The following is a 23,688-nucleotide window of genomic DNA, read 5'->3' on the forward strand; positions in this document are numbered from 1 at the left end:
CTGTGGTGGTTTAGTACAGGTGAAGACCATTATCTTGTTTCTAGTTCAGAATAATCAAACACTGATTTCAGTTTTGAAAACAGAGGTTGAAAGCTTTCAGGGCAGTTCAGATGAGAGCTAACTGGGGTGAGAAACAGGTTTGGTTTTATCCTTTAAGGAGTTCAGGACTGTTCAGGCAAAACACAGCTACCTCTGTAGGAAAGGATAATATGTGCTACTTCCAAATGAGGGAAGTTAGTTTAGAAATTCGCAAAATATGAGAAGATGTGATAGTTGGAGCCCCCAGGAGTGTGCATACTTATGTCAGAATATTTCACAGTTCTGAGGAAAGAAACTGAGGGAATTTCCATTTAGTAGAACATAAAGATTTCATAAAGATGGGCAGTTTCTCAGGACTTGAATCTTTGTGGATTAACAGCATTAAGCGATAAGTTCAAGAATTTGGTTTGCTGGTTGTTTCAAAGCTTTTCTAAATTGTTTTCTGTGTCTAGATTTTGTTTGTTTTCTTCTTTATTGTATTTAAATCCAGTTCTGTTATTAAGGAAACTTGTCAATAGGGTAAAAAGATTGCTTCCATTGGTCAGGGAATCTGAAACGTGGGCATAGTCTCAGGATAAGGGGCTGATCATTTAGGATTGACATACGGAAAAATCTTCATTCCGAAAATTGTGAATCTTTGGAATTCTCTGCCCCTGAGGGTATGGAGTCTCTATCGCTGATGCACTTAACGTTGGATTAGAATGATAATTGCTCTTTCAGGGAATCAATGCATGTAGGGAGCAAGTGACAAGGTAGAGTTGAAGGCCAAGGTCAATCATGATCATATTGAACTATAGTGTCGTCTCAATGGGCCATGTGGTCTACCATGTTCCCATTTCTTCTGTTCTTATGTTTTTGTGAACATCATTGATGCTTTGAAGGGGGACCTTGTGAAGTGGATTAGGTGGAAGGAATACAATAGAAAGGGACTATGTTGATAAAGTTAAATAATAGAATGGAGAATCCTTGTGTAGAGCATAAACTCTGGTATTGGCGAGATGTGCTAATTGAGTTGTTTCAATTTAGCAATTTCAATGCGAAGTGAAAAACAGTACTTGGGGGTCTAAAAGGCCTAAGGAGCATATCTGATAAGATTCATTACTAATTGCACATCCCTTTTCTGAGGTGAAAAACAGAGAGATAAACCAAAGAGGGTGCTGGGAAAGGAGTGGGCCATTTCATTCTATTTCCTAATTTTGCATTTATTTTACTATTTCTAACTTTATTGGTCCTGAGAGTAAAAGGTGATCATAAAGAAAATATAGAGGATTTTGGAAATGTACGCAATAATCTTAAAAGTTGTGCTGAATAATGTTTGGAGTTAATCCATGTGTAATAAATTACTTTATAAGGTTCAGAAGAAACCCACATTTCATGACTGAAAGATCTATAATGAATGGTTTGAAATGCATATCTGAAGCTGCTGTACAAATGCATAACTTGAATGTGCACAATATTTACACTATATAAATCATATACACAGCACCCTCTCACAAGAGCCACTTGTTCTGTGTATTATAGTGACGTTGAAGCCGTAGCCAGGGCCCAAACGTTAAGGCATTGAGTGTAAGAAATCATCCACCCAGCTGTAACTAGAGAAGTCTGCGACCGTTTGTGGGTTTGATGGGATCTGTGTTCAAAAAGTCTTTATTTTATTAGTGTCTGCTTGGCTGGGTTTTATGCACACTGCATTAAGCAGATATATCCATAGAGCTGGAAAAGAGAGAGACTGAAAAATTACCCCTTGTAAATAGTATTGCTGTATTGGCTGCTGGGCTGTGCAGTGTGCACTGTAGCGAGAGTTCAGAGTGACTTAAAATTCAGAGGTCTGCTTACAGAGCTGGAAACTGTTGATGAAAAATTACTCTTTTCTTTTGCAGTATTGCAGTATTGCTTTTTTTTTCTGTGCATGCTGTATCAAGAGACAGGTAATGAGGTTTAGATGTGTCCACAAAACTGGAAAGGGGAACAATAAAAAATGGTCTCTTATTTTATTGCATTTTGGATGGCTATGGTCTGGCATGGTACAAGTGAGAGGTTGCCTGACTGGGGAAAATTCAACTGTATCAGAAATTAAGGCACAAATGTCATATTTAAATCTCAGTTAATGCATTCATTGTTTAATTTTGCATTTTATCTAACAATTCACACTCACCTTCTGCTCCTTTTCAGGTTGATTATTGTTTTAGGAGTCTACATTGTTTAAAAAGTCACACTATTGTTTCTCTGTAAGATCATCTTTATAAATATTTAAGATACAATAGAACAAGCAGCAATAAATATGAATGTGATCCCTGTGGTTTTGTCGGAGTTTTGGTGCCTATTATTTGAGAATGTTTCTACAAGCTAAAAGACAATAGTATTTTTCTATAAAGGGAAGACATATGAACACCTAATTACATTTCATAAATACAGAACAACCTCGGTTATCCGAATGTCAATTATGCGAATTTTGGATTAGCCGAACAAGATCTCTAGGTCCCATAAAAATATCCGTTATCTGAGCAATCAGTTATCCGAACAAAATACTCACTGCCTGTCTCATTTGGATAATCTAGGTTGTTCTGTATTGACAATGAGTTTCTTTTAAAACTTGACATTTATTATGCCAGAAAATATGACAATCATTTTGGATATAACACATTTTTGAAAACAGAAATAGGAGGAATGGTTAGTTCTTTCGTATTGGTTGAAGGAAGAAGTTTTGCTGGATATCCTGTACTACTTCATGCACTTCCATGGAATCTTAAGCATTTATTTGTATCAATAAAACAGTTTGCTTTTTTTCTCCAAAAATAAATAGTTCTACCCACGTAACAATGTCTGTTGCTTCATTCTGTAAACTTGGCATCATAATATAACAGGCACATTGCATCTGGAACAGAGTGTTTGAAGTTTGAGACCTGAAACCCACACCAAACCTGTAGTTGACAGAGAAGTCAGGATCTCCACCCTCCTGTATGCATCAGAAACATGGACCATGTACAACAGACATCTCTTTGGATAGCTATCAGCAGCACTGCCTTCGCAAGATCCTGCAAATCCACTGGCACACTTTGAGTGTCCTCTCCTGGGCCAATATCTCCAGTATTAAGGCACTGGTATGAAGGCATGACCAACTGCGACGTTATGATCTAAACAAGACTCTGTAAACAAGTATCCTCATGCAATGGTTAGTGATCGTTAGGAAGACAGAGAAAAGGACAACCAGAAAAGCCTTTTGAAATAAATGAAACATCCCCATTGACAGGTGGGAATTGTTTGCCCTAGAATGCACAAACTGGAGAAGAAGCAATTGCAAAGGTACCAACAAATATGAGCATCACTGTAAGGAGCACTTGGAGGCCAAGCACAAGCACTTTACCCCTCAGCTTCTGAAACAGAAACCACTCACAAAGCCAATTCTCTGAGCAGTGCCACAGTCAATAATAACTATGCTTCAAGCCAATAAAAATACTGAACACAAGTTTGTTTGCTTTTAGAGAATTACAGAACAACTGGTGGAATTCAAACAATACCAGAAAAACTGGAGAAATTTCGCAATGTGGCAGGATCTCTGGAGAAAGAAGCAGAATTAATGTTTCAAGTGCAATACAACTTGGAAGAATGCTGCTAAACCTGTTGAGTTTCTCCAGCATCCCCTGCGTTTGTTTCAGATTTCCAGCATCCGCAGTATTTTGCTTTTATTAATAGTGGAATGTTAAGGTTGCCAAGCTACAATATCAAACTGTGAGGCATGGTTCAGCTATCCATGATGTGCTGAAAACTATACATGGCCCACCCTTCACAAACATTCCTTTGTTTCAACAAATGATAGATACGAACTAGTCACCGAAGTTGTAGTGGAAGGTTGGTGTGAGAATTCTTCTGAACTCCTCAGCAAACTCCCTTGCTGGCTTTTGTGGTTCAATCGTAGTGTCCCTACCACCTGCTCCAGAAGTGTATAACATTTCTGAGCAGATTGATTAGAAAATACAAAAGAAAATTGCCCAGAGTATGAAGAGACTTGAAAATGGAAGCCTACCTCCTCTTCTTATAATCAAACAAGGAAATGTCCATGGACCAGATGACATTCCAGCAGAGATTTGAAAGTGTACTGTATTGAGCTTGTTAACAAACTTACCAGCATCTTCAAGAAGGTGTTGGATCAGGAAAAACTTTTACTGAATTTCAAGGATTCAAGCTGATAGCCAAGTTTGGCACCCATGAGAATGGCCTCAACGGGGAACTTGGGTTCATGTCACAATACAGGTGATCCCACTGCACCACATGCACATGGATGCTAAAGGTTTGGAAGTGGAATGGATCTAAAAATGCATGCAGCAACTACTGATAAATAAACAATCCTTAAAAATAACTTATTATACAACCTCCTTGTGGTTTAGGGACAATTGTGGAACATCCAGTTTGATATTTGCATGAAATGGCTGCAAGAAAAGAGCAGAGATTAAGATGTGCTGTTCATGTAAAGGTTAGAATTTTTGATAAGTGTGATTAGAATTAGTCTATTTCACTTGCTCACCAAGTCAAAATATCCCAAAGGGTTTGTTAAAATATTGCACCTAGTGTGTGATGGCGTGGTCAGACTTGTTTGTACCTATAGTGAGATGTTCAGTCACTTTGCAGTAACCAGTGGCCTGAAGGAAGGATACATTGTGGCTTCAATCTGTTCTTTGCTGAGTGTTAAAGGCAGCTATCAGAAACATGTCTGCAATCATCATTAGGTTTCTTTAAGAGAAGCCCTTCAAGCTATCTTTCCAGACTGCCCTCCCACAGCCACAGAGGCAGTGTTCAGAGGGATAGTGCACCCAGATGTTCACAATAAGGCAGACCTCCTTGTATCCCAAATCAGCCAATTTCTTCAAGATATGTGTCCTGAATCTGACATTCGTTATCCCAACTCAGTAATGGATTTTTTTGGAATTGTATGTAAGACATCTTCAAGGATATCCAACCTTCTACATCTCCATCTGCCCTGACCAGAGCTTCCATTTCTTCCTCTCCCGGCGTCCCCAATAGTACCCTTCCACCGACACTCTCATTTGTATGGCTGAACTGGTCCTCACCCTTAACAATTTCTCCTTCGAATCCTCCCACTTCCTCCAGACCAAAGGGGTAGCCATGGGCACCCGTATGGGCCCCAGCTATGCCTGTCTCTTTGTTGGCTATGTAGAACAGTTGATCTTCCGTAATTACACCGGCACCACTCCCCACCTCTTCCTTCACTACATTGATGACTGCATTGGCGCCACCTCATGCTCCCGCGAGGAGGTTGAGCAATTCATCAACTTCACCAACATATTCCACCCTGACCTTGAGTTTACCTGGACCATCTCTGAAACGTCCCTCCCCTTCCTGGACCTCTCCATCTCCATTAATGACGACCGACTTGACACCGACATTTTTTACAATCCCACCGACTCCCACAGCTACCTGGAATACATCTCTTCCCACTCCACCTCCCGCAAAAATGCCATCCCATATTCCTGATTCCTCTGCCTCTGCCGTATCTGCTCCCAGGAGGACCAGTTCCATCACAGAACACACCAGATGGCCTCCTTCTTTAAAGGCCGCAATTTCCCTTCCTACATGGTTAAAGATGCCCTCCAACGCATCTCGTCCACATCCCGCACCTCCGCCCTCAGACCCCACCCCTCCAACCGTAACAAAGACAGAACCCCCCTGGTGCACACCTTCCACCCCACCAATTTTCACATAAAACAAATCATCCGATGACATTTCTGCCACCTCCAAACGGACCCCACCACCAGGGATATATTTCCCTCCCCACCTATTTCTGCTTTCTGCAAAGACCATTCCCTCCATGACTACCTGGTCAGGTCCACGCCCCCAACAACCCACCCTCCCTTCCTGGCACCGTCCCCTGCCACTGCAAGAATTGCAAAACCTGCACCCACACCTCCTTCCTCACCTCCTTCCAAGGCCCCAAAGGAGCCTTCCACATCCATCAAAGTTTTACCTGCACATCCACCAATATCATTTATTGTATCCGTTGCTCCCAATGCAGTCTCCTCTTCACTGGGGAGACTGGACGCCTCCTAGCAGAGCGCTTTAGGGAACATCTCTGGGACACCCGCACCAATCAACCACACCACCCTATGGCCCAACATTTCAACTCCCCCTCCCACTCAGCCGAGGATATGGAGGTCCTGGGCCTCCTTCACTGCCACTCCCTCACCACCCAATGCCTGGAGGAAGAAAGCCTCATCTTCCACCTTGGAATATTTCAACCCCAGGGCATCAATGTGGACTTCACCAGTTTCCTCATTTCCCTTTTCCCCACCTCACCCCAGTTCCAAACTCCCAGCTCAGCACTGTCCCCATGACTTGTCCTACCTGCCTATCTTCCTTCCCGCCTATCTTCCTTCCCACCTATCCACTCCACCCTCCTCTCTGACCTATCACCTCCATCCCCACCCCCGTTCACCTATTGTACTCTATGCTACTTTCTCCCCACCCCCACTCTCCTCTTATTTATCTCTCCACCCTGCAGGCACTCTACCTCTATTCCTGATGAAGGGCTTTTGCCCGAAACGTCAAGTTTCCTGCTCCTCAGTTGCTGCCTGAACTGCTGTGCTTTTCCAGCACCACTCTAATCTAGAATCCTGTACCACATCTTCAGTCTTCATCAGCAGTTTTTTATTTTCAATTTGCTGGAAAATCTATGTAACAGTGTATAGTCTTTATTCTTCAACTTGTTGATTGAAGTTGGCTATCACTCACAGTGATTACATTATAACATCTTCATTTCTTCACTCATTCTACTTGAGGATTCCTTCTCACTTCTCATGATCTGTGTCACTGACATTGAAGATGTTGCTTGGGCAGGTACAAGAATAAAATCATTTGCTTGAACTTGCATCTTCTCACCATCTGACATCAAGGTTGAGTCAGTTCACCAAAGTTGTATTGCTTAAGCAAAATCATTATAAACAGGAGCAGGAGTTGCCCATTCAGTCCTTACTGTTGTGTCTACTTGCCAGACAAAAAGATCTGCGCTAAGAGATTTTATTAATAATAGATCCCATAAATGCACTAAAATTACGTATGAAATTAAGAGATGGATATTAGAGAGTCATAGAACCATACAGCATGGATATAGACATTTTGGTCCAACCAGTCCATGTCAACCATAATCCCAAACTAAACCAATCCCACCCCTCAGAGCTTGGCCCATATCCCTCCAAACCTTTCTAATTCATGTATTATACAAACGTCTTTTAAGTTTGTAACTGTACCCGCATCTGGCACTTCCTCTGGAGGCTTATTCCACATACAAACCACCCTGTGTAAAAACAATGCCCCTCGTGGCTTTTTAAAATCTTCTCGCTTTAAAATATGCCTACTAGTCTTGCAATTAGCCAGCCTCGGGAAAGATACCTGCCTTGTGGGTGGTATGGGGTGGGGGTGGGTGGGGAAGGCATTAGCCTTGAATCTTCTCTCAGAAAATTTGAACTGCATTCGGTGTCTGTGATGAGGTGAAAATGTATTTGTGCTATTGGTTGCGAGGATCCGATACGGAAGCATAGCAATTTACAACACTGAAGGATGCCTGTCAACCATGGTAACAAGAATCAAATCACAAAAGAAACCTACAAATTCAAATTAAAGTATAATTTTGAGAGGTGATGATACATCCCAGCCCCTGCAATACCTACTGGTTGCTAAGAAGTCGAAGACACGCTCTTTCTCCAAGGACACACGGGCATAGACATATAGACATAACCAGTAAAGAGAAGCCAGCAGTTGGGTGCAATGATCTTCTCCGCACAGCTTGCTGCTTGGACCTGTTAATTGCTATCATGGCCAGGCCCAGGAGCAGACCACAAGGAGGTCCTCTAACTGCTTTCTCCTTTCTGTGTGTGGTATCCAAAGATTAGGAGTGCCTTCCTCTACTATAAATGTTTATTGTAAGCTTTCCTTCGGTTACAAACACCTCTGACTCAATTATTCCTCTTCTTTGATACAAAGTGTTTTATACGAAAACAACTCCACATTAAGTGATTTTTTTCTAACTTACTTTACTTTTTCGTAGCACATCTAATATGATGGTCATTGACCAGCTTCCATTCCATATACACCCTCCTACCAAAATCCTCCTTCAATTTTAAAAACCCATACTGAATCTCAATTTATCATACTGTAAAGGAAGTAATCTCAATATCTCTCATGTCTTCTCATTGCTATAATTCCCCATACTTAAGATTATCCTGATGAATCTATGCCTTATAATTTCATAAATTATGTACCTTTGACTTCTTGTTATGAAAAGACTTCCACATCTGTAAGATTCATCAGGTAAAAATGTATTATTACCTTATTAATTTTGTAATGTTAATATTTAACATGTAAACCAATATGCTTTATCTACCTGGATGATCTTTATAACTGTTTGTCCATGAGTTTCTGAACATTCCATTGAGCAAAATATATCACCTCACATTTCTCTGCATCTGCCAATTTTATCTTGCTTTTTAATTTGTTCATGGGACATGGACATTGCTGGCATTTTTGCCTATTGCTAACTATCTTTGAGGCAGTCAACTTGATGCAGGAGCAGCCACATTACTATTAGGAAAGAAACTCTAGGACTTTGATTCAGAGACAATGAAGGAACAGCAGTCTATTTCCAAGTCAGGACAGTGGGTGCAATGCTGCTGTGCATCTGCGGCCCTTGTCATTTTAGACAGTCGAGGCAATGAGTTTGGAAGGTACAGTAGAACGAGCCTTGGTGAGTCCCTGCAGTGCATATTGTCGATGGTATACTCATCAGCTACTTACATTGATGATGAAATGAGTGAATATTGAAAGTCAATGGATGAGGTGCTAATCAAGGAGGCTGCTTTGACTTAGATTGTAGCAAACGTCTTGTAAGTTTTTGGAGCCACACTCATTCAGACAAGTGGAGAATGTTCCATCACACTACCTATTTGTGAATTCCTGATGATAGTCACAATGTGGGGAGTCAGAAGGCAAGTTAGTTGTCACAGATTACCCTACCTTCAACTTTATATCATTGTACTTATTTGACTGTCAAGTTGTAGTAAATGGCTGTTGATAGTAGGAAATTCAGCATTGGTAATGCTATTGAGCATCAAGGGGAGGTGGCTAGATTCTACCTAGTTGGAGATATCATTCCCTGGCATTTGTATATGACTGGTTGTCTTTGATTGTATCAGCTGAAGTGGAATAATATCTAATTAATGCTATATATGGGCATAAACAAATTCAAAGGAATTGTGAATGATACTGAGTACAGTACTTTCATCAATGAACATCCCCATTATCTCTAACTGTCCCTTTTCTTACAATCCTGCAGCTATCCTTTTGTGTTGTTGGCAAATTTTGATACAATGTTCACTATGTCCAAATACAAATCATGTATATACGTTTTTCAATGTTCCTTCTGAGATACGCAGTCGCATATTCACTCCTTTCAGTTTCTGCACACACCAATCATGTGCCGACACATTGACTTCCGGTTTAGGAAGTCAATGCTGCATACTGACCTGAGATGTGCGCTCACTGATAAAGAAAATTAGAAAGCATGTTGATGTTTATGTAAAATATATTTGAAATGTGTGCATTCAGAGATGCACACCAGCCATGAGAGCAAAAGTAGAGCAAGGAGGTCACTTCTTCCAAGCTCCAATGCAAACTAAACATTTATTCCTTACAGACTGGCAGAATGCAAGTACAACAGAACAGTTTCCCTAATTAATGTGCATCAATTGTTCACAAAAGGTAGGACACATCCAACCCAGCTGTTTACTAAAAAACCAAAAAAAACACTGGAATGCTGGAAAACAGAACCAAAAACAGAAATTACTGGAAAAGCTCAGCAGGTCTGGCAGCATCTGTGCAGAGAAATCAATGACCCTTCCTCAGAAACTGCAAATGTCACAGTTTTAGGGATTTGCAATTTTAAGTACTGATGCACTTAAAATGCTCTCCTGGAGTCATATTAAGGCATGTAATGGGATAGTGTGAATTCTTCATAGGGTCATTGATATTGATAGTGAAGGTGGATAAGTGATTAAAATTAATTCTCTGCCCCCTGTTCCTGCCTTTCTGATGCACATTTAAAAATTACTAGAGTATGTACAAAGATTTAATGATAAAATATATATTTGACATGAGATGTATTAAATATTTTAAGTAGAGTGAGCAACTTGCTGATGTCAGTTATATTAGTGAGTTATTTAGTCTATTGATTTTATTTTTCTAAAGGAACTGATCTGTCACTAAATCCAAACCACCTTGTTAATCCTGAAGAAGGGCTTATGCCCGAAACGTCAATTCTCCTGCTGCATGGATGCTGCCTGACCTGCTGCGCTTTTCCAGCAACACATTTTTCAGCTCTGATCTCCAACTCTGATGTGCAGTCCTCACTTTCTCCACATTGTTAATACACCCAGAGGTGAATTCAGTCAGAATACTGTTTTACACATTTTTGGGTTTTCCAAGGCTCTTTCAATGACTAGCAGCAATTCATACCTGAAGTATTTTGTGTGCTATATTAATAAATAGTGCGAATTAAAATTGAAAGTGGATGGTGGAGGTAACGCATTCCTAAGTTGAACCAGTTCGGGCTGACTAAACTTTGCTTTCTGGCCATTGATTTTTTCCAGTGTTTCATTTCAAACTTTTGTTGTGGCCTTTTATACTTGCTCAGATTGAACTCATCATATGTGTAAAGTATTTTCTTCTTCTGCAAAAAAAAACTTTCCTTATTAATGGAGACATTTTCTATTTGTGTTTCTTACTGTGAGTAAGTTAGAGCAAGTTGTTCCAAGAATTCTTCACTGATTTGACTTACTGGCTGAATTTCTTCAGGGGACGGTGAGACATAATTTTTGCCTTCAAAAATCATTGCTAATGCTAAGTTATGAATTCAGATTTACAAACTATTTCTACTCCATTTGTTAACACATCAACTGGAGAAGATGCAGCTTCTTTATTAGCATCATGTGCCATAAATCGTAAATCATGGCAGCTAATGTAATAGTTTCAATCCTCTGATGAAGTAATTGTGGCCCAATTTTTAACTAGAGTATTTTGAACAAGAATACCCACAAAGATGATGTTGAGAGGATATATTTTCCTTTCCACTACACATGAGGAACTGGTATTTCCTGTAATAATGTAACTTTTACAGCTGTTATTTAGACATAACTATTTACAGAGGATAAAATTTTACAGACCCAGGCTCCAGCTGATGTGATCTGTTGTCCTTTGTTTATTCATTCTTGGAAATGTGGACATTGCTACTTGCTAAATAATGGATATTTATTGTCCATCCATAATTGCCCTTGAGGAGGTGGTATTGAGCTGCCTTCTTCAACTACTGAAGTCCATGTGGTGTAAGTGCACCCACAGTGTTGTTTGGCAGGAAGTTCCAGAATTTGACTCAACAACAGTGAAGGGACAGCAATATATTTCCAAATCTATACAGTGTGGGCCTTGAAGGGGAGCTTGAAGGAGTTAGTGTTCCTACGTTAGTGTTCCTACGTATCAGCCACTCTTGTCTTCTAGATGGTAGCTAATTCTGCAGGACAAGCCTTCAGTACAATTGCTGGAATGGCATAAGGCCCATTGTCTTTGCAGTATCCTGTGCCTTTGGATGTTTTTATTGATATCATATGGAGTGAATTGATAGGCTGAACACTGGCATCAGTCATGTTGGTGACTTCAGGAGGAGGGTGAGATGGATCATCCACTTGACACTTCTGGCTGAAGATTGTTATAAATGCTTCCATCTTTTATTCTGTGATGTATGATAGCACCAAAATTGGTCATAGATTTAGAAAGTGTTGTCAAAGGAGCTGACGTGTATTGTTGTACTGCATCTTGTAGATGGTACACACTACAGTGCCGAACGTCAGTGGTGCAAGATTACATTCTGAAGATGCCAAACAGGTGGGCTCCTTTGTCTTGGATTGAATTGAGATTCTTGAGTATTGTTGGGACTGCACTCATTGAGGCACTTGGGAGTATTCCATCAAAGACCTGACTTGTAACTTGTATATGGTGGACAATCTTTGAGTAAGAGATGGTGAAAAATTAGCCACGATGTTCGTAACCACTGACCTACTCTTATAACCACTGAATTTGCATAGATAGTCGAGTACAGTTTCTGGCCAATGGTAACCAGCAGAATGTTCACAGTGTGGGATTTCGCAATGGCACTGTTAGGGGTTAAAGTTAAGTGACAATGGTTGGATTCTTTCTTCTTGGAGATGGTCTTGCCTGGCACTTATGTCACACAAATGTTCACTGATCAACCCTAGTCTGAATATACTCCAGGACTTACTGCATATTTCGACATACTCCGCTTCAGTATCCGAGGAGCCATAAAAAGTGCTGAAATTGTGCAATTACCAGCAAACATCCCCAGCTTCTGACCTTATGATGGAACAAAGTTCATCAATAAAGATGGTTGGGCCTTAGATATTACCCTGAAGAACTCCTGCGATAATATCATTTGATATCCATCGATCACAGCGTTTGTGCTAGATATGACTCCAATCAATGGCAAGTTTCCCCTGATTCCCTTTGACTCCAGTTTTGTTGAGTTCTTTGATGTCACACTTGAGCAAACACTGCCTTGATGTCAAGTGTGGTCACTTTCACTTCCTCTCTTGACTTCAGCTCTTTTATATTTATTTGGACCAAGGCTTTAATTAAGTCAGGAGTAGAATGGATTTGGTGAAACCCAAACTTGGTCAGTGAGCAAGTTATTATTACATAAATATCAGTTGAAAGCACTGTTAATGACACTGTCTTTCACTTTGCTGATAATTGAGAATGGATGGTAATTGACCAGGTTGGATTTTTCATGCTTCTTGTGAGCATTCTGGGTAGATGACAGTGTTGTAACTGTACTGGAACAGCTTGGCTAGGGATGTGGCTAGTTTTGCAGCACAAGCCTTCAGTACAATTGTTGGAATGTTGTCAGTTCCCATTGCCTTTGTAGTGTCCTGTGCCTTTAGTTCTGTTTCTTGATATCATATGGAATGAATGATTGGCTGAAGGCTGCCATGTGTGATGTTAGCAACTTCAGGAGAAGGCTGAGATGGAACATCCACCCAACACTTCTGGTTGAACACTGTTACAAATACTTTAGCCTTTTCTTTTGCAATAATATGCAACATCAGAAGGGGTAGCATCAAAATTGGGAGAGCTGTCTCACAGACTAGACAAAGTGACAGCGTGACAAAGTTATAATCACAGAGTTATACTTTACAGACAATGTCCTAGATAACACCTTCGCTATCCCTGGATATGTCCTGTCCCAGCAAAGTGACTGTACAGTGGTGTACAATTCGGAGGGAGTTGCCCTGGAACCTTGTCTCTGACCCTTTGCAGTCTCATTGCATCATGCCAAATTGGGCAAGGATTACCATAAAATGCTTCTGCCATCTCTCCTCATTTTGGCTGATGAATCAGTGCTCTTTTTTTATTGGGTATCACTTGGAGGAACCACCAAGGGTGTAAGGGTGCAAAATGCACCCAGTATTGATATGCAGTCTCCAAGAATGAAAGAGTAATCCCCTATTTAGTGCTGCACGAGGGATTTCAATATCCATCGCCAAATGGGTTTTTGTAGTACCAATACCAAAGACACTGGGCATGCAAAAACTGTGGGCCCTGACAACATTCTGACAATAATACTGAAGACTTATGATAGACACAAAAATAGAAATTGCTGGAAAATCTCAGCAGGTCTGGCAGCATCTGTAGAGAGAAATCAAAGTTAATGTTTCGGGTCAAGTGACCCTTCCTCAGAACTGCTCCTCAGTAACTTGAGGAAGGGTCATTTGACCCAAAACATTAACTCTAAGTTCTTTCCACAGATGCTGCCAAACCTGCTGAGCTTTTCCAGCAATTTTTGGATTGTTCCTGATTTAAAGCATCCTCAGTTCTTTTGGGTTTTACTTTTGATAGACAATTTGCCATACCCCTAGCCAAACTGTCCCAATACATTGGCATCCAATACACAAGTACTGGCATCTACCCAACAATATTGCCTAGGCATGTCCTGTGTATAAATAATCAGGACAAATCCAATTTCTGCATTTACTTCCCCGTCCATCTTTCTTTTAATCATCAGAGAAGTGATGGAAGAGTTCATCAACAGTGCTATCAAGCAGATTAGCAATAGTTTGCTCACTGGGACTCAGTTTGGATTATGCCAGGGCCACGTGCTCCTGTCCTCAGTTGTAAAAAATAAAGGTTTTACACATTATTAACAAAAAACAAAGATAAAAGAATAGAACTGTTGAATTTACTCCTCAGCGTAGTTTTGTAGGCCCAACCATCTTCACTTGCTTCATCAATAACCTTCCCCCCATCGTAAGGTCAAAAGTGGGGAATTTTGCTGATAATTGCACAATGTTCAACACTATTTGTGACTCCTCAGATACTGAAGCAGTCTATGCTCAGATATAATGAGATTAGGATAATATCCAGACTTGGCCTAACATATGATCAGTGACATTACTGTCACACAAGTGCCAGGAAATGACTATAATTAACAAGAGAGGATCTTGTCCTTGCCTTGTCATTCAGTGGCATTGCCATAACTGAATCCCCCACTATCAACATCATGGAGGTTACCCACAATATTCAGTGGCTTGGAGGGGAGCTTACAAATAGTGGTGTTCCCATATATGTGCTGCCCTTATCTTTGAAGCTTATGGTGGTTGTGGGTTTGGAAGGTGCTATCTAAAGAGCTTAAGTGAGAATTTGCAGTGCATTTGTGGATGGTACACATTGTTACCACTGCACATGGGGGAATGAATGTTTATGGATGTGGTGCCATCAAGTAAGCTGTTTGGTCCTGAATGGTGTCAAGATTCTTGAGTGTTGATGGAGCTGAATTCAACCAAGAAAGAATGGAGTATTTAATCATTATTGTGCATTGTAGGTGGTGGACAAGTTTTGTGAATGAGGAGATGAGTTTCTCATACTGGATTAGTGGTGCTGGAAGAGCACAGCAGTTCAGGCAGCATCCAACGAGCAGCGAAATCGACGTTTCGGGCAAAAGCCCTTCATCAGGAATAAAGATGAATTTCTCAACCTATTGAGTACTACCTACAAGAACTATCTGTTCTTGTAGTAGAAGTATTTGCCCCAATTCAGTTTTTGGTCAATGGTAGACCATCAGGCTATTGATGGCAGAGATTTGGGAATGGTAATGCTAATGAGAGTCAAGGAGAATTATTTAGATGGTCATTCCTTGTCACTTGTGTGGCATGAATGTTGCATGACCTTAGACATTATCGGTCCATGCCTAAATGTTTTATCAGCTTTGCTGTATATGAGAATTTCTTATGAGAATTTGTGATTCATTTTCAACATTGCCCAATCATCTGTATCATGTGCACTTTTCAACTAGTGATGGAGGGAGGGTCATAGAAGCAACTGAAAATGGTTATACCAAGGATACTACCCTGAGAAACACCTGCAGCAATGTCCTGGGTCTGAGATGATTGGCCTCCAGCAACTACCAGCTGAATATATTCCTATGGAGTTCACCTCATAACTGCTGCCTTCAATTAACCCACTACCCAACTGTCTGCCATTAGTCACCTGGACAGCCTTTCCTCACAGCACACCTCCATAGCCAATTGGAAAATGAATCATTTCTTAATTGCTCAATTGGATGATACGTGATTATCAGTCAAAAAACGTTTTTGTATCGACAATTATTTTTAATTAAAGTACAGAAGATTTCAAACAAAATCAAAAATATGCTTTTTTAATGCATATATTCTTTATTTTTGAATTGGTTGATCACAGCACTAAAGAGGGGATTACTCTTTCATTCTTGGAGACTGCATATCAATACTGGATGCTTTGCAAAGATAGCTCCACACAAGACTATTCTTGATCACCACATGTTAGCGGCACCATTAAGATAGTTTGAAACATTCCTATCTTTTTTGATTTGTTAGAAATAGCAACATTTCCTTGCTATGTTTATTATTTCTATTGTGACCAGAAGAAATCCTTTTCCCTCCAGCTCTGCCGAATTTGGTAATCTGATCCAATGGTGGTGCATGTTACTGCAGTCTTGTGAAGGGGTGACTTCTAAACTTAAAGTATGAAAAGAAACCAGAGGATGCACAGGAATTCTAATCGATCACAAAGGGCAGTAAACCTTGCTAACTATTTCTGAAGTTGGATTTTCACCAACAGTTGAGAGAGCCAGTGAATAGAGCTCTGTCATATATTAAATGAATGGCAGAGTTTGGTTTCCCTCAATAGGGAGGGGTGCAACATGGCAACATAATCATGGCACTCTGCTCACATTGTTCTGAAATACTTCCCATAACTGCAGTACTTGGCTCATGCGTAAGAGCATCAGGAAGGCTGGGTCATAAATGAAATACATGAAAGTTCAGTTTCCATATCCTCATACTTTAACTCATGCCACATTTGCTAGCTACTCTACTGACGTAGGATTCTCTGTCAAGTCTGACTAATCTCTGTAAGAATTATGTTAGAACATGCACAAAAGGAACAATGTAAGTACTCTTTGACGAACATTTTATTTGGTCTAATGCAGAACTATGATGGAAATTTTTGAAACAATACTTTGGTCAGATTTTAAGGCATGAGTAAACTCTGTGTAACTGAATAAAATCATCACAAATAAGAACAGGAATAGGTCTTTTGGCTCCTCAAGATGGGTCTTCCATTCAATAAGATCATGGTTGACCTGATTATGGCCTTCACTCTCTACTTTCTCGCATGCCATAATAACCCTTGACTCCCTTGTAGACCATTAAGATCTGTTTAACTTGGACTTGAACAGCCTCGGTACACTCTGGGAAAGACTAACAACGCTCAAGAAGAAAGTTCCTCTCATCTCTGAATTAAATGGGAGCCCCTTAATTTTAAACCATATTGCCTATTCTAGATTCCACCATGAGGAAGCATTCTATCAGCATCTACTGTGTTGTCATTCTAAGATTCTTAAATTTCCATAATATCAGATCTCTTTCTTCTGCAATCCTCATAAGACTATGTCTTTAGTAAATCTTCTGCGTACTCTTTCTAATGGAAGTATCTCTCCTTGAGGAGACCAAAACAGTATTCCATACTCTAAGTGCAGTCTCAGTAATGGCCCACACAGTTGTAGCAAAATGTCTCCACTTTTATACTCAGTCATCTTGCAACAAAGACCAACAAACCATTGTTGTATTAATTACATGCTATAGTTATGGACTGACATTTTGTGCTTCATGTATAAGGACACTCACATCCATCTGTACAGCAATATTCTGTCGTCTTTCTGAATAGTACTCTGCTTTACCATTATTTCTGCCAAAGTATTCTAATTCATCCATCAAATCTTTGCCCCTTCAACCTATATCTATCCCTTTGCTGATTCACGGTACAGGGTATTCTTCTCTTGGGCAGTAACAATTTACATGGCTTTTTTTGGAATTTAAATGCACTACATCTAATGGTTCCCCTTTATCCATCCTGCTTATTGCAACCTGAAAGATCACTGATAAATTTGTCAAACATAATTTTGCTTTCACATAACTATGTCAACTCTATTTGGTTGTGTTATGATTTTCAAATGTACTTGTTACTACTTCATTGATAATTGAATTCACTACATTTTTGACGAGAGATGTTAGGTTAACTGGCTTAGATTAGATTCCCCACAGTATGGAAACAGGCCCTTCAGCCCAACAAATTCACACCGATCCTCCGAAGACCCATTCTCCTACCTATATTTACCCCTGACTAATGCACCTAACACTATGGGCAATTTAGCATGGCCAATTCACCTAACCGGCACATCTTTGGATTGTGGGAGGAAACTGGAGCACCCGGAGGAAATCCATGCAAACATGAGGAGAATGTACAAACTTCACACAGTCCCCCTGAAGTGGCACTCGAACCCGGGTCCCTGACGCTATGAGGCAGCAGTGGTAACCACTGAGCCACCATGCTGCCCCTTTGTTTCCTGCTTTCTAATCTTTCCTTTCTTGAAAAGGATATGGAATATTACAAGAAATGCATCCATTATTTCTGCAGCCACCAACTTTAAGGTCCTAGGATCGAGGTCATCTGTCCAGGGGGACTTGTCAGCATTTAGTCCCATTCACTTTTTTTCTAGACAAAATAATTGGTTAACATTGGAATTTCCTCATCCCTTTTTCCTCTTGATTTTGGCAGCTATTTGGATGCTTTTTGTATCTTCCATGTGAGAACAGATACAAGGTACTTGAAGATGTTATTGATGTGGGAGTAGGCAGTCTTAGTGATGGCATAACTATGAGTTTGGAAGCTCATCTTGGGATCAGATGTAATACAAGGTTGCCAACAGGCTGGCTTAATCTCACACTGCTGGCAAGAGAGGGATGGAGCCAGTAGCTGGGAAACTGCATTTGGAGCAGGCACCAAAGACAATGGCTTCGGTCTTTCCAATGTTTAATTGGAAGCAATTTCTACTCATCGAGGAAAGGATGTCAGAAAACGATTTTGATAATGCAGTGGACAGTAAAGGATTCAGGAAAGGTGATAGTGAGATGCAGCTGGGTGTGGTCAGTGTGTATGTGAGATGGAGAACTGTGCCTTTGGAAGATGTCAGCAAGGAACAGCAGGTGGAAAGAAATAGGAAGCATCAAGTTGAAAATTTTGTGGAACAGCAGATTTAATAATAGGTGAGTAGAAAGAGAACCAATGCAAGTGTTGTTTTTGTGGCCATGATTAGATAGATTAAAATGGAACCAGATAAAAACAATCCCAGCCTTCTTCTGAGTGGTGGGGAGGCATTAAAGGTGAGTGTTTGTTATCAACCAGGAGACAGGCTCCAGGCTAGTCAACAAGGGCACTCAGGACTAGTGTCATATTAGATGTCAGAGCTGCTTTGGTACTGTGACATGAGTAGAAGCCTGATTAGAGGCATTCAAATTGGAAAATTCAGGAAAGATGCAAAGCAAACTTTGGAGGCAAGAATATATTCAAAGATTTTGATGAGCAGAGATGGAGGAGGGACAGGGAAATGGGGTGGTGATTTCACAGAGTCAGAGAGTTATAGAGATGTACAGCACAGAAATAGACCCTTCGGTCCAACTTATCCATGCTGACCCAATATCCCAACCCAATCTCGTCCCACCTGCCAGTACCTGGTCCATATCCCTCCAAACTTTTCCTGTTCATGTACCCATCCAGATGCCTAATAAATGTTGCAATTGTACTAGCCTCCACCACTTCCTCTGGCAGCTCATTCCATACACGTACCACCCTCTGCCTGAAAAAGTTGCTCCTTAGGTCTCTTTTATATTTTTCCCCTCTCACCCTCAACCTATGCCCTCTAGTTCTGGACTCCCTCACCCAAGGGAAAAGCCTTTCTGTATTTATCCTATCCATGCACCTCATGATTTTATAAAGCTCTATAAGGTCACCCCTCAGCCTGCGACGTTCCAGGGAAAACAGCCCCAGCTTATTCAACCTCTCCCTATAGCTCAATTCCTCCAACACTGGCAACATCCTTAAAAATTTTTCCTGAACCTTTTCAAGTTTCACAACATCCTTCCAAGAGGAAGGAGACCAGAATCGCATGCAATATTTCAAAAGTGGCCTAACCGATGTCCTGTACAGCTGCAACATGACCCCCAACCCCTGTACTCAATACACTTCACCTCTGAAGGATAACATACCAAACGCCTTCTTCACTATCCTATCTACCTGCGACTCCATTTTCAAGCAGCTATGAACACACACTCCAAGGTCTCTTTGTTTAGCAACACTCCCTAGGACCTTACCATGAAGTGTATCAGTCCTGCTAAGATTTGCTTTCTCAAAATGCAGCATCTCGCATTTATCTGAATTAAACTCCATCTGCCACTTATCAACCCATTGGCCCATCTGATCAAGATCCCATTGTAAACTGAGGTAACCCTCTTCGCGTCGTCTACATTTTGGTGTCATCAGCAAACTTACTAACTCTATCCCTTATGCTCACATCCAAATTGTTTATATAAATGATGAAAAGTAGTGGACCCAGCACCGATCCTTGTGACACTCCACTGGTCACAGGCCTCCAGCCTGAAAAACAACCCTCCACCACCACCCTCTGTCTTCTACCTTTAAGCCAATTCTGTATCCAAATGGCTAGTTTTCCTTGTATTCCATGAGATCTAACCTTGTCAACTAGTCTCTCGTGGGGAATCTTGTCAAACGCCTTCCTGAAGTCCAAATAGATCATGTCCACTATTCTGCCCTCATCAATCCTTTTTGTTACTTATTCAAAAATTCTATCAAATTTGTGAGACATGATTTCCCCACACAAAGCCATGCTGACTATCCCTAATCAGTCCTTGCTTTTCCAAATACATGTACAGGATTCCCTCCAACAACTTGCCCACCACTGACGTCAGGCTGACCAGTCTATAGTTCCCTGGCTTCTCCTTACCACCTTTCTTAAACAGTGGCACCATGTTTGCCACCCTCCAGTTTTCCAGCACCTCACCTGTGGCTATCGATGATTTAAATATCTCAGTAAGAGGCCCAGCAATCACTTCCCTAGCTTCCCACAGAGTTCTAGGGTACACCTGATCCGGTCCTGGGGATTTATCCACTTTTATGTGTTTCAAGACATCCAGCACTTCCTCCTGTGTAATATGGGCATTTTCAAGACCTCACCCCTATTTCCCTATATTCTATACCTTCTATATCCTTTTCCACAGTAAACACTGATGCAAAATACTTGTTCAGTGTCCCCCTCATCTCCTGCAGCTCCACACAAAGGTCGCCTTGCTGAACTTTGAGGGGCCCTATTCTCTCCCTAGTTACCCTTTTCAGATGGGGCCATAGTTATGGAGATAATTGCAGTAAAATGTGATGATAGCTGATTTGAAGGAAACAGGCAAGAGCTGAAGCAAGAAGATCATGTGTAATGTCAGCTAACTTAGAGGGCCAAGAAGCAAAGTTACTTACTGAATAGTTTAGTGAGGACAAGATTGTGGGAACAGGAGTTCCATCTGATGGACAAGATGAGTGTGGAGAGAACATGAATGGAAATAGAAGAGAAACTGGACAAAGATGTAAATGCAAGGTTAGCTTGAGGCATTATAAGAAGCTGGGTCATGTGAGTTAATGGAAGGGAGGGATACAGCAGAGGCAGCTGACGGGATTATCTCAGTCTTAATGTCAAAAAAGAATCCATGAGCTCCTCAAACTTGTTGGAGCTGAGCATGAAAGGGCTAGGGGGCAAACGTTTATGCATAAGTTTTGAAGTAGCGAAAAGAGCTTAATGGAGGGCCAAATGTTGCACTGTAAAGATTTTGGAAGTTCAGCTGTCAGGGAATTGGTAAGTAGAAGGGGAAGCAGTGAATGGTAAATGCAAGCAGTTTAATTGGTGCTTGGTTGACCTTAGACTTTTAGTTTTATTCAGGTTATGAAGTAAGTGGACTAGAGAAAGATCTTAATGAGAAAAAAAATGATCTCTTTGACTTCTGTTCCCAGACTTTCACCGATGGAATCACAAACAAGCTGTTCGGTTGCCATGTAGATCAAGCCATGGAAGATGTCGTTTTAGTAAGAATATATGGCAATATGACAGAACTCTTTGTGGACCGCAACAATGAAGTTAAAAGTTTTCAGGCTCTTCGTGCTCAGCACTGTGCTCCAGATCTTTACTGTACATTTCAGAATGGAATGTGCTATGAATTCATTAAAGGCACTGTCTTAAACATGTGGCTACTCAGGGAACCATCCATTTACAGGTAACAATAGTTACATTCTCATTCTCCTTTCTGCAAGTAATAGTAGTATTTTGCAAAGATTTTGTATCATCTTGGACTCTCACAAATGCGGAGGTAAAAATGGCATTATCTACTCTGAACATTTTAAGTGGTTTTGTTTGAGTTGCTGGGGATAGACACTAAGATGCCTGACAGAAAGGTTGAATGAAGGGAGGAGCAAGTGGATCTCCTGGATGAGATCACCCTGGAGAAGCTTTATGGAACATGAGCTAGAAAGAGAGCAAGCAAACGAGAGAGCCAAGAGTTCAGGAGGAAGCTGAGGAGATGATTGACATTCTGGGGAAGGAGAACAGCAAATTTGAGCTAGCTAGTTTGATGGCCTTTACAAATCAGGCCAATTGATCAAGCTAATCCACACAAGCAATTTAGTTCCAGTCATATTCATCCTCGCCAGTCCTATGTCATTATAATCTCATCCCTTCATCTATCTCTTCAATCTAATATTAAATCTTTCTGCTAATACATTATACAGTCTCACATTTATCGGTACAAGGGAGTTTCTCCTGCTTTGTATTCTGAACCTCTTCTGTTTAATTTTGTATCAATAGCCCTTAGTTTTTGATGTTTCAATAAATTGAAAGTTTTATTGACTGTGCCCCATTCCTTCAAAATTTAACATATTACATTCAGAAACTGATGGTGGTAAAGATACTGTGCAATCTGCAAGTATGTACAATGCATGATTACTGTTGTTCACAAAGTATGTGTGCTACTAAAAGATTTTTGTACATTATATAATCAACAATATTTCATATTGGTCATTAACTCTCTGGAAGTTCTGATATTTTATGTCACTTGCAATCATATGCATGATGTAAAAGCTCATTGTTTACATATAGCCAAAAGCCTTATTGCATAATCTTATGAATTCCCCACTGCCAGATTATATTTACCTTTTCAAAGGCATGAAAATATTCTGTGGCTCTGCACCAAGAAACATATATAGCACTGTTGTAGTAAGATAAAAATATTAGAGTGTATAGTGGAGTATTTTCTTTTGCTACGATGAGTATTATTTCAAAATATTCTTTGTGTCATTACTTAGACCCAGCATTTGAGATTCATTTTCAAATTTGTACAATGAATGACAATGTGTGTTTAAAATAATAAGTTCCTCTAATATATTCATCTCATTTAAAGGTAAAACAGAAAAATAAGCTTTAGTCATTGGGTGGGGCAGTTTGGTTGATCAGTAAATAGTCTTGCTGACCTGAGTTTGAGAATGCATTTTTTTCATTAGTAAACTAACTTTCTGGGGAGACAAAAGAGAAATTATTCATTTTTTTGCCCAGCATGCCAAAAGGAGTATTTATTGTACTCTTGCTTTAAAGCATTGATTCTGCAGTTGTTCCAGTGCATTGCACATCGGAAACTATGATCTGATGTTGGGTCACTTTATGAGTGTATACCAGAATGTCTACTGATTTGGATTCCTTTGGTTTACCACTGAAAATGGAATAAAATTTCTGATAAACAAAAATATGGTGTTTTGAAAACTGCAAATTTTCATCCGTGTGGTAAATGGCACTCTATCTTTTACACATATGTTTGGCAATAAATGATTAAACCACTGCGCAGATTGCCACATCTTGCTACAGTTTTGCAGGGGAGCAGTTGCCAACAAAGGTCTATGTTCCAACTTTCCACAAATCCTGACTCGGAGACGTATGAAAACAAGTTAAAATGCAGTAGTCTGAAATACAGGGCGGAATCTTCTCAGGCGTCATGGCTCTCGTCAGCTTGCAACAGACAGAACATCTCCACTGCTTCTTCCAGGGAAAGCCTGCTGCATGACATGTCAGTCAGGCAGTGGCAAAGCCAAAAATGGGCTTGC

The 23,688-nt window shown here is 40.4% G+C and overlaps 1 protein-coding gene across 1 annotated transcript in view; it reads left to right on the forward strand.

The window, feature by feature from the left end:
* Positions 1–23,688, forward strand: part of LOC140493664 (ethanolamine kinase 1-like) — a 460,360-nt gene that overhangs the window by 74,288 nt on the left and 362,384 nt on the right. Inside the window, exon 2 of the mRNA XM_072592363.1 lies at positions 21,556–21,815. Coding sequence (XP_072448464.1) covers positions 21,556–21,815 — 260 coding nt within the window. The remainder of the gene's footprint in view (positions 1–21,555; positions 21,816–23,688) is intronic.

Source organism: Chiloscyllium punctatum, chromosome 22 (genome assembly GCF_047496795.1).
Source record: "Chiloscyllium punctatum isolate Juve2018m chromosome 22, sChiPun1.3, whole genome shotgun sequence".
Lineage (NCBI taxonomy): Eukaryota > Metazoa > Chordata > Chondrichthyes > Orectolobiformes > Hemiscylliidae > Chiloscyllium > Chiloscyllium punctatum.